Source organism: Watersipora subatra, chromosome 9 (genome assembly GCF_963576615.1).
Source record: "Watersipora subatra chromosome 9, tzWatSuba1.1, whole genome shotgun sequence".
NCBI lineage: Eukaryota > Metazoa > Bryozoa > Gymnolaemata > Cheilostomatida > Watersiporidae > Watersipora > Watersipora subatra.
In genome coordinates, this window is record NC_088716.1 from 18,960,668 (window position 1) to 18,972,854 (window position 12,187).

Here is a 12,187-nt window from a genome sequence, read left to right on the forward strand (position 1 = left end):
TTGAGTTACATTGTAGTAGTTTCCATGTATGCATTTAGTCAAATCTACTATCATAGATAATATCAACTGTTCTTACAAAGACAGGTTCTCTCTCTCTTTCTACTCTTTTTCATCAAACTGTCATATATGTTACCAAATTATCAACATTACAGCACATCTGAGGCCCCAAGCTACATCATCCAAACAAGATGCGATAGGGAAGAGAGTACAACTCCAGTCTCAACTCACAACTGAAGGTGATGACAGTGAGCTGTCTGATAGCTTGGATTACTTGGACGAACATCAAGCTGAGTTGGCTATCATTCGTTTAAGAGTGAAACCGAGTAGAAAAGCCTGGGCTAAGAAGCTCTTTTATTCGTCATCTGTAAGTTTCTTTTCATGATATGAAACTTTACCATTCATGGCACCTCCAAAGGATCATTAAAGTTGGAACTCTTGTCAACTGCTGCCAACCATGTTTTGTTTAGGTCTATGGGATGACAAATCCTGTGAGAGGGCGCTGTTTGGTCATCAACAACATTCATTTCGCTGCACCTGATGGCAGCGTAGACAGCGACGGGAGTGAAAGAGCTGGGTCACAACTAGATCAGCAAAATATAGATGGGCTCTTTAAAAGCCTGTCTTTTGTAACCAAAATCCATGAGGATCTTCTTGCACAGGTTAATAGAGAATCTTTTTGTTAAGCTTTCTCGTTTTTATGGCAACAGAAGTTTTAACAGTGCAGTTATGATAGACTGAATAGTTAAGCTTTTATTATCAAGTCTGTCGGGTTTCATAGCTTTTAGTAGCTAGTAAATCTAAGACCACTTGTTTTATCTTCGTAAGCAGCCTTAAATGAACAACTAAGTAGATTATACAGAGTGAAGGTCAACTTCATATAATATATACAGGAGATGCTGAGAGTTATACGTGAGGAGACAGAGGTTGAAGATCACAAAGACTACGGCATGTTTGTACTCGTAGTCATGACACACGGGAATGAGATACATCTCTATGGTACAGACCGGCAAGCAATTTCTCGTGCTGCAGTATACGATCTGCTGTCTCCTCGGCATTTTCCTCATATGGCAGGGAAACCCAAGCTACTTATTTTTCAAGCTTGCTCTGGAGGTAGGTTGACAATTCTCTATTGGCACTTTAAATTATACAGCCAAAGACTATTACTGTCAGTTGAGAAATTTTACCTGTTGACTTTAGCAACTACCATCAGATTTTACAGACATTTGATTATGGTTCCCTTTGACGTCAATGTCTTCCAGCAGTAGCAAATTAATCATATAAACTTTCTTTGTATTAAGTAAATACTGAAAGGTTTAACACATGCCGGTAATACCTGGCTATATAGTAATCATAGAGATGTTATGTGTTTTATAGCTGTGAGAGCATGAGATTTGTGGGTAATTTAACTACTGAATTTAGATTGGTAGGGAGTAGAAAATGTCATCATTTTTCTATGGGAACGCTGACCTGACGTTGCTTTTCATGTAAATACATATAATAAAAATGGATATACAGTGCACCCTCGAGATACGATGTATATCCGTTCCAAGGTTGGCATTGTATGGTGAAAAAATAGTATGTCATGAAAATTAGTAACAAAATAGTATGTTAACTTTAGTAACTATAGTTACGTACAATAGCTGCATTGTATTAAATGCACCTATTGATTTTAATCTGCAATACTGTAAAATGCAACATCATAATGTGTGTACGAAATTCAGTATGCATGGTAGGGAGTTCTCACCTTCAATACATATGTACAACATAAGCTTTGAATTCAATTCAAATGAGTTTAGCTCACTAAACACGCATTTAAATCTAAAGAAAGCTGAGTTTTTGTATGTATTTTAACTATTTCACTAAGTTTCAACTTTTCATCACTAAAATCTTATCGCCGCTCAGCTTGTCCTTGCATTCCTTCTCTCTGTGATGTTTGTACTGCTCGCCGAGTCCATTGATATATTGAATGATATATTCAATGATATTGAATTAAATATATATTTACATGTAGTTATATAAATATGCTGAGTAAAAGTTTATAGTAAATAAGCGTATCACGTTAGAAATAAATATTCGCTCTTGTTTGAGTAATTTTCACAAACTTTCCCACGCGGAATACTGACCTGAGAGAAATTGGTCATCGTGTCTCTTCAAAACGTTGTGAAAATGTTTTCGGCGAATACCTTTTTCGGCGTCTTCGTTATTTCGACGTGTGTTATGAGCACACCGACTGCCAAATTGTAACTCGGGTGAAACTTTTGTCGATATCATATGGTGAAATAAATATTGTATGGCGAGGTGAAGAGTTCACAGTGTTCAACATCGTAAAGCGAAAAAATCGTATATCAGTGTAATCGTATCTCGAGGGTGCACTGTATTGTGAAACAAATTTTTGATCAAATTAATGTTGTTTTGATGGTTAGTTGTTGTTATAGGTATTTATAAAGTTCATGATAACTCATTGTATGTATAATGAGAGCAGACAACTCTATATAAATCAACCAACTTCACACAACCCACTGAGGATTTCTAGTATTCATTTTACAGTTCTGATCTCCACCTGATATACTTAAATTACTTACTGTTACCTCCTCCACAACACAGAGTAGTTATACAGCTGCTGGTAGCATATATGATTATCTTTTACAGGTGGCTATGATTTACCATTTGGGAATATCCCTCATTCCTCTAGATCTTCAGACCCTACTCCAACTGTTGCCCTCCCTTCCACATCTAGCTCTCAGTCTACCAGTACTAATACAGCTGACTTTTTGGCGGGGGATGACTTTTTCATCATGAATGCGAGCTTTCCTGGTAAATCATTTACATATGCGTATATTGAAAGGTTTTCGGTAGGAGATGGTCTTACCTATAAATTGGATTGTAACACAGAAAAAGTGATATGTACTAAGGCTGGGCTGGTATGGAATTATCCGCTCATACCGAACTGAAGGATTCTTGGTATCTTGAAAAACTCACCATTTTTGGCATTGCTACTTTAACCGTTGGTAGTTCTGCATTTCGGTACTTATCCGTTTTTTACCTACGGTAAAAGGTATTTTCGGCAGTCTATCAACTTTAAAGTTATCCATCTTAAAATAAAGATTCCGTGCCGAAGATGATTCGATCTCGAACCCTGCCTTTCACTAGTCCGACGATCCACCCACTAGACTAACAGAATAATGAATATCTAACTTGCCAATAAAGTCATTATATGAGAGCAAATATCCAACGGCTTTGCTTTTTCTTTGCATAACATTACGAGAAGCTTTTGGCTCACATTATTAAACATACTGGCTAATAGAGCAGGCTAATAGCTAGCAACTCTCACTACTTCTTAACGTTTATAAGACAATTTACTCATGATACGTAGATTGAAAGTTAGAATGGCACATGTTGTTATATGTTAAATACAAATCAATTTTCTGTCCAAAGACTTTTCTATTACCCATCGCCGGGTGGCACAGCTAGTCACACGATAATTCATCAATTACATTGACGCGTAAACATTCAGTAGCGTGATTCATTCATTGCACTGTATTGGAATAAATATGTCAATGTAGCTATACTGGTATAACTGATTACTTCGCTCCTCAGACATTAATTCAACACACCATTGTGATTTACCATTCTCATTTCTCAATCCAAGTTTTGTTTAATATATTGCTATGCCACCATCTCACCAACAGAAGCATAGGTGTTTCTTTGAGACAGGAAAACCTTATACCGACCGTCAATACCGACAATACCAACCATCTCATACTGAAATAGGATACCGAAACCCACAAAACCGAGGATACCGATACCGATCAAAAACCAGATGGATATCCTCTCCGACACTCAACTCCATACCGGCCCATACATCTGTTTAAATTCTTCTTTATTGTTGTCTCTATTTTCCTTCACAATAATTAAACCTGCTAGCCTGTGGACCTTCAGTTAAAAATGTTTAGTAGTTGAACTAGACACTAAACATGTCAAGTATTGCTGTATGTATTTAGACTATAGACTCTCTGTCAACCTCTGTGTACATACGCATAGTAAGTACAGTTTGTAATAACTGTAGGTTATATATTTTTGTGCCATGCCAAGATTTGCTTAGCTTTAAATTGATCGCCAAAGTTATAGTTTTTGTGCTTTTTAATGTTTGCTAATGGAGATAATCTTTTATCTGTTTTAATCTTTAATTTCTGTTTTCACTAGTAACAGAAATTTCTGTACAATCTCTGCGGCTCTTCATTTTCTACGGCTCAAGAGTTGTTAGACAATAATGAGATGAATATATTGTTATTATACCGCTTGTGAGTAAATGGAGCTACTGCTGTGTTGGTATTTACAGGTTATATCTCTGGAAGACATGATGCTCATGGTTCCTTCTTTATAAGAGCCCTTGTAGAAGCTTTCTATAAACACAGCTGTCATCGGGATGTGAAGAGGCTGTTTGAGGAGCAGGTACTACCTTTATAATAGCTATAATAGTGTCAATAAATCTCGTTATTCATTTTTCACCTCTTACTAAACAGTATCTTAGTAAATATTGTTATAATTTGAGGTGTTTCTCTCAGCTTCTTAGACACCACAGATTTGTAAAGTAGATCTTATCATTTGACAAACCATAAGAACACTCTGCTTACTTCGTACTTCAGGAGATGACTAGTTCTAGTTTAGATTTCCATTTATGGTGACACCCGCTTACCCTAGGATACTTATGTATTCGCATCATCTAACTTTCGCATTTTCGCGGAGTCATCCTCTCGCGAAAATTTCGTGAGCGAAACTAAACTATCATAACGAACGAGCGAAAACGCGCAATTAAATAGCTTTGTTCATTGATATCCACAATAAAATTGTCATATTAGAAATGCAGGTAACCTTTGTGTGTGGTTGGGCTCATTGGGCAATTTCTGCTAAACTCATTATAGCTAATACGCCGACTGAGCAGCGTGGCAATGCAAATTGAGATAACAAGTTCTTTTGGAAAAGCAGGCCTGTATTCCCTGGTTGCAACTTGAGGCGGCTAATGTTAGGCAACTAGTTATGAGCATCTGGGGGTTTGGAGGGGCGGTATCAGCTCCCTCAACAGGTTTATTTCATGTAAGGCCTCAACCGGGCATCTCACGTAAAGTTTTAAAAGATTTTATCGGAAACTATAAACATTTTTTCTATTATTTGAGATTTGTTTGTTTTAGGTGATGTGACTGCTAGGACGTTTTCAGATTAAAATAGTCTAAACTTGACCGCAGTTGAAACGCTCAGAAAAAAAGACATCTTTTTTCTTTTGAGCGTTTCAACAAAGATCAATTTTGCCAAATTTATTTTTAGTTCATCCGAAGGTTTTCACGCTTTCGTTGGGCCATTGCCAAGTGGATGTTTGGTAAAACTTGACCTTTTGCAAACTTTTATAAAAGTCGTTAACAAAAATATTTTGCCGATCATGATAATAATGACGCCCAAAAGCTATTCAAAGGTAACGTTTATTTTATGGCTTGGAATAAAGTGATATTCTACAGCGATAAAAACCATTCCCGTAGCCGTTGAACAAATAACTGTTCAAGTTAATGATGTTGAGGTCGAGTTATCTAAAGCAATTTATTATTCCGTGGGAACGGACCAAACAAATCCGTTCGAGTTAACCAAGTGTTCGTGATAAAATTATACATTTTATCCGAGGGCAAGTTCTCCGAGTTTGACTATACTTAGCCGCCAAAAATTCCTAAAAAGTTGACGCGGCTCAGCCGGCCAGCCGCCCCAGGGAATACGGGCCTGTGGAAAAGCCAAGACTAACGAGGAAGACGATGATATTAGTTTAGTCACTGAATTTGTAACTGATGAGGATGAAAGTCTGGTAGGGAAAGTCATAAAAATTGAATAATAATTATTGTAGCAATGAATTTTATTACCAAACAATAACAACCTTGAGCCATGGCCACCGCGTGCTATAAATACCTGAGATATAATATTGGTGCCACATCAGTCACGGCGGCAAGGATCTAGACGTCATTGATAGTCCAAGAAACAAATAGCACCAAGCGATCATGTCGCATTGTCGATCTCGCCCACACATTTCTACCCGCGGTTCACAAAAACAAACTAGTTCCAAATTGAAAGAAATTTGTACTAGTGAACTGGACCTGAGGAATCCAACTATGTTTGTTCTAATGCATTTATTTTCACATCACTATATTTTCGCACTCATCAGATCCGCGAAATTAAGTTGCAGTGAAATTTTACTCTGTATGCTACTCACGAAACTAAATACTAGCGAAATATAAGTGTCCTAGGGTATTACCTATCTAATAATATAAAATCACGCGTTGGTATTTGGTCTGTTCGTCACTCATATGTCCAGTTAATAGCGATTGGATAAAAAGCAAGCATGCTAGCACGCTTTGAGTCCCATGTGCCATGAGCGATCATATATCCGATTATATGCACAATTCCATGCCTTAGTTTCCAAGCCATTTTCTCCTTATCCCAGCCTCACTTCCAAGGCTTATTGCAAGGCTTAGTTGTAGTATGCTTGGCTTCACATCCGTGCATGCGAATGTACGAATTCGGTTCCAGTTACTTGCAATATTTTTTCCTAATGCTGGCTTCTGACGAACGGACACGGCTTTTACTGTAGTCAATATTTAGACTAGCCTAAGTTACTAGCTTATGTTACTAAAATTCATTGAGTAAAGAAATTTAACCAGTGGCAATTACATTACCTACCACTGTCTATTATCTGTTTTAAATCTTGACGAATAAGAAATGTTTTTCAACAATCTGTTTGAGTTATGCCTCGAGATTTCAAATATTTGCGTTACGCATTGGCCGAACACGCAAGAATAAAGAAACACTTTCATTTAAAAGTTAGAATGATAAATGTTGTATATGTTAAAGAAAAATATATCTGTGCAAAATCTTTTTATTACTCAAGCAATGCCAGGCATTCACCTAGTATTACTTATGACGATCTCTCCCTACAACTACCTCGACTACCATATCTCTCATAGCTGCTGTCAGGGTTACCACCTTGCTTATTTCAGCTACCTCGCCTTTCATATCTCACTGCTCTATTTTTGTCCCTGCAGTCACAGGTTGCGTGGACTCTTCCAACAAGAAAAATACTTAATGATGGGACAACTCCGCATCTCATGACCACTACACTTGAAATTTTAGCAGCCTTTCTCTCCATTACTTTTTCTACTACCTGCTCTATGTCTAGAGAAATACCTCTCCTTGCTATTGTCTTTATACCTCCTATTGTCTCTGTCCTTACTATACTCTCAACTCCTTGCTCCATATCTATTAACATATTGTTTTCATACCTCCTACTGTCCCTATCCTTACTATACTTTCAACTCCTTGCTCCATACCTACTAACATATTGTCTTTATACCTCCTACTGTCCCTGTCCTTACTATACTCTCAACTCCTTGCTCCATATCTACTAACATATTGTCTTCATTCCTCCTACTGTCTCTATCCTTACTATACTCTCAACTCCTTGCCCCATATCTACTAACATATTGTCTTTATACCTCCTACTGTCTCTGTCCTTATTATACTCTCAACTCCTTGCCCCCTACCTACTAACATATTGTCTTTATACCTCCTACTGTCTCTGTCCTTACTATACTCTCAACTCCTTGCCCCATATCTACTAACATATTGTCTTTATTCCTCCTACTGTCCCTGTCCTTACTATACTCTCAACTCCTTGCCCCATACCTACTAACATATTGTCTTCATACCTCCTACTGTCTCTGTCCTTATTATACTCTCAACTCCTTGCCCCCTACCTACTAACATATTGTCTTTATACCTCCTACTGTCTCTGTCCTTACTATACTCTCAACTCCTTGCCCCATATCTACTAACATATTGTCTTCATACCTCCTACTGTCCCTATCCTTACTATACTCTCAACTCCTTGCTCCATACCTACTAACATATTGTCTTCATACCTCCTACTGTCCCTATCCTTACTATACTCTCAACTCCTTGCTCCATACTTACTAACATATTGTCTTCATACCTCCTACTGTCTCTATCCTTACTATACTCTCAACTCCTTGCCCCATATCTACTAACATATTGTCTTCATACCTCCTACTGTCCCTATCCTTACTATACTCTCAACTCCTTGTCCCATACCTACTAAAATGACGATTTACATGGTCATCTCCATAAAACTTCCTACTGTCTCTAGAACTACCTCTACGAGAATACATACCTCCCAAATCATGTCACCCATCACCACCCCTTGGGTACTATGCCTGACTGCTTTTCTTTGACTCCATTCTTAATCTCTCTTTTCAAGTCACCACCTCTACTCTCCACTCTCAAGAACCTGTCTGAGTTATTCACCACCTTTTGAGTCCTCAATACTTCATTCAACATATTCCATGTCAAATTAGCATTCTTCATCTAGTCTCTACTCATCTTTCTCTCTCTCAGCTCATCGATTGCCACTATTGTGCTATTATAACTGCCACAAAACTCTTCATCTCATGACCACTATACTTGCAATTTTAGCAGCCTTTCTCTCCACCACCTTCCCTACTACCTGCTCTATGTCTAGAGACATACCTCTACTTGCTATTGTCTTTATACCTCCTACTGTCTCTGTCTTTCCTTACTGTCAATTTCTTGCCCCATACCTGCTAACATAATGTCTTTATTTCTACCGTCCCTGTCCTTACTATACTCTCAACTCCTTGTCCCATACCTACTAACATCATGATCTACACTGTCATCTCCATAAAACTTCCTACTGTCTCTAGAACTACCTTTATGAGAATACATACCTCCCAAATCATGTCGCCCATCACCACCCCTCGGGTACTATGCCTGACTGCCTTTCTTTGAATCCCTTCCTAATCTCTCTTTTCAAGTCACTACCTCTACTCTCCACTCTCAAGAACCTGTCTGAGTTATTCACCACCTTTTGAGTCCTCAATGCCTCATTCAACATATTCCATGTCAAATTAGCATTCTTCATATAGTCTCTACTCATCTTTCTCTCTCAGCTCATTGACTGCCACTATTAGGGCAAACCTTAATCTATCAGCAGTATTAGCTACCCCGGCATATCTGCTCAAACTCTCAACTCAGTGTAAGAACTCTATCAGTTCTACCACATGCATGTCCAACCATCAGGAACGTATGCCCCTTCACAAACATGCTTGGCTGTCTACCATAATACTCCTGCAACTGAAGCAGGGCTTTTATTGGATACACTAAAGTATGCTTCACCTTGTAGATAGCAAAGAAAGTCAGAGCAAAAAGCATAGAGGTTAACAACAGATATCCAAAAGTAAGCAGACAGCAGCCCACTCTGATGTGCTTACCGACTGATGGTAAAAAGCTCTACCTATTTCCTGACTACACTCCTCCGCCAACTGAAAGAAAATAGAACACTTTTCTGATTGGCTATCTTATCACAACCTTTTGCACAGGAATTATTGTATATAGCAGACAATTTTCAACATACAGTAGACGCTCCTATAACGTATACCTCCTATAAAGTAAATTACACATATCTTGAAGGTTGACTTGCAACAAAATTCACATTACAGTTATTTGGTATCAAAAGATTCACCATGTCTTACTCTGTTGTGTTAGGTGTCAAATACGTGGAAATGTGATTACCAGCTCTTGAAAGCTCAAAAACGAAAAGCCGCCGTAGATTGGGATCTGTTTATTTATCTGACGTAGTCATTCCAGTTTGGTTATCGTCTTGTCACGTATGTTCTCACGTGAATTGAAAGGCCAATAAAAAGCTTAATGTGAGTCTTATCGTAGCACTAGTTTATGACAACACTTCGGGTTTTACCGAAGACCCCGTGTCAAATATAGATGCTCGCTACTATACAGTTTTCTTTCGGCATTATTCAATCGTCAAGTCGTAATCTGATTACGTGACTCAATACTTCGCAAATAATTTTTACAGCTTTTTTCGATTATCACAGGTAACCAACAGGCTCGTCATGATTATCAGACAATGATATATACTCCTTCGAGCTAAGGTTAAAAGGTTTAACGATTTTTTACGGTAAGTTATAAGATATCAGTGCTAAAAGTGACAGCATTGCAATGGCGATAAAACAAACGCGTAAAAACAATAGACATGGTTTTATTGAATGTGTGAAGTATATTTGTAAAAATATTTCGATGAATGAGGTTGCATGAAAGTGTAAAAAGAAACCATGCTGGAACAACTACGTCATATTTGAGCCGTTTTGGAAGCGAATCCAAACTACGGCGGTCTTGCTGGCTGCGATTAACTGTTCGTTTTTTAGCTTTTAAGAGCTTGTAATCACATTCCCACGTCTTTTGCACCTACAACATATCAGAGTAAGACATGGTGAATCTTTTGATACCAAATAACATTAATGTGAATTTTATTGCAAGTCAACCTTTAAAGAGTTTTTGTAAACTATTTGATTTGTCCCAAAGTTGATTTCTTATAGTCCCGTAGTTAACCTTAAAACATTGTGTTATTTCAGGCCGTGGGCCTACTTGGGAGAGAAAACGGCACATATGGGCATCTCCGTTATATTTACTAGTACACTGCCTATCTAGTGTTTCGTAAAAGGTCGTCAGGTGTGTTGAAGCGCAGAGAATAATCGCATAATCATTCTGAAATACATAAAGGCAATTGAATGGTCAGGTGTTCGAGTGTCAATCTATCAATTTAAATATTATGAGAGACACCCCCACTTTTGCATTCCATTTGACACATCCACTATCGTCCATCCATCATTCTTCTTGTACTTGAATTCCTGACAGAAAAATGCATTGCGGCATTTGGCTTTTACGCTAAAAATGTACATATTATCACAGGTGGCAGTCTTGTTTCATTGGCGAGGTGGGCTAATACGATGGTCAAGTTTTTCACTCTTTGTGGTCTCTCATTTTTTCGTTAACCCTTTGGCCAGATAAAAGCCTCGCCAAAACAACCGCAAATCGTGTAATTTATTTTGGAAAATTCAATAAAATCGGTATTCTATGAACATACTTGAATTTTCAGTAACTGTTCCCCTTACATATTATTTACATTGTGGTAGCGTCTACTGTATATGAATATGTTCTTAATTATAATATTTTGAGTGGTCTGTTTTAACCTTTTGACCAGATGACAAGTGTATCTTCTGATTTCCTGTGTTGCCTGTTTTCTCAAAATCTGCCTAATTTTGTCTCATTGAGACCTGTTTAAGAGCATCTGTTATACTATTTTCTTCAATAAACTCGTTTCCATAATCAACTCCCATTGATATATATAGGAGAATTATGTATTTTAACAAAATGATTCAAAGGCAAAAGACTTGGTTATTCAATAATCACATTAGACATAACCTTGTTCTGCAAGCCTTTTTAGAGGCTTGCAGCAAAAGGTATAATTATCTCCTTGAAACATTTTACTAGTACAACTAATCACTTGCTTCAATTCATTCATTGCTTCATGGGATTTTTTATAATCTTTAGCCCTAGTTTCATAACCGCATATTTGTCAATGTCAGATAGGTTGAAACAACCCAGAACAAAGCACCACAGACTATCAACATACTGATTTGTTATTGACATAACCATGTACTGGTTATTAACTACTTGTATGCAACCAAACATATTAACATGTGACTCGACATTAGTTTTAGTTTCTCCGTCATTAGAGAGTTGCTTACAATGGCAGCCTGGCCAAAACGCTCTCCATCCCTGCCGTTGTGTTAGGGCAACACCCACATCCAATCCGCCCATCTCACCAATGACTCTATGAAGTTATTACAAAGGGTAGTAAAATCAGCTATGAAACTTGGTGGCGTTTCAGAGTTGCAGTCTGTCCAACAGCTATATGACTGCCGCCTAGCCATAAAAAGCTCAAACCAGATCAGAAGCCGCACCAATCTTTGTTTTGCCAAAACTATCCTCAGAACGCCTGTCTACAATAAAATTTAGAGTGAACCTATGCAAACACCGTTTTATAGATCTATGTATATAGCCTATCATATCTTAATCACATTTTTACCAAGTAATATGATTTTTATGGTTTCACGTTTTTATTTTTATTAATGTATTTTTAGTCAGCATCAGTTTTTTATGAGCACACATACAAAAAATTTTATTTCTTTTACTGAGACAAATACACACACAATTTAAACTATTGGTCAGATGGTCGAGAGCTTTGCCAAGGGACATCAAG

The 12,187-nt window shown here is 37.6% G+C and overlaps 1 protein-coding gene across 1 annotated transcript in view; it reads left to right on the forward strand.

Moving 5' to 3' along the window:
• Nucleotides 1-11,254, forward strand: part of LOC137404471 (uncharacterized) — a 144,295-nt gene extending 133,041 nt beyond the window's left edge. Inside the window, exons 8-13 of the mRNA XM_068090682.1 lie at nt 153-364; nt 468-659; nt 891-1,110; nt 2,650-2,814; nt 4,340-4,452; nt 9,251-11,254. Coding sequence (XP_067946783.1) covers nt 153-364; nt 468-659; nt 891-1,110; nt 2,650-2,814; nt 4,340-4,452; nt 9,251-9,403 — 1,055 coding nt within the window. The 3' untranslated portion in view covers nt 9,404-11,254. The remainder of the gene's footprint in view (nt 1-152; nt 365-467; nt 660-890; nt 1,111-2,649; nt 2,815-4,339; nt 4,453-9,250) is intronic.
• The last annotated feature ends 933 nt before the right edge of the window (nt 11,255-12,187 follow it).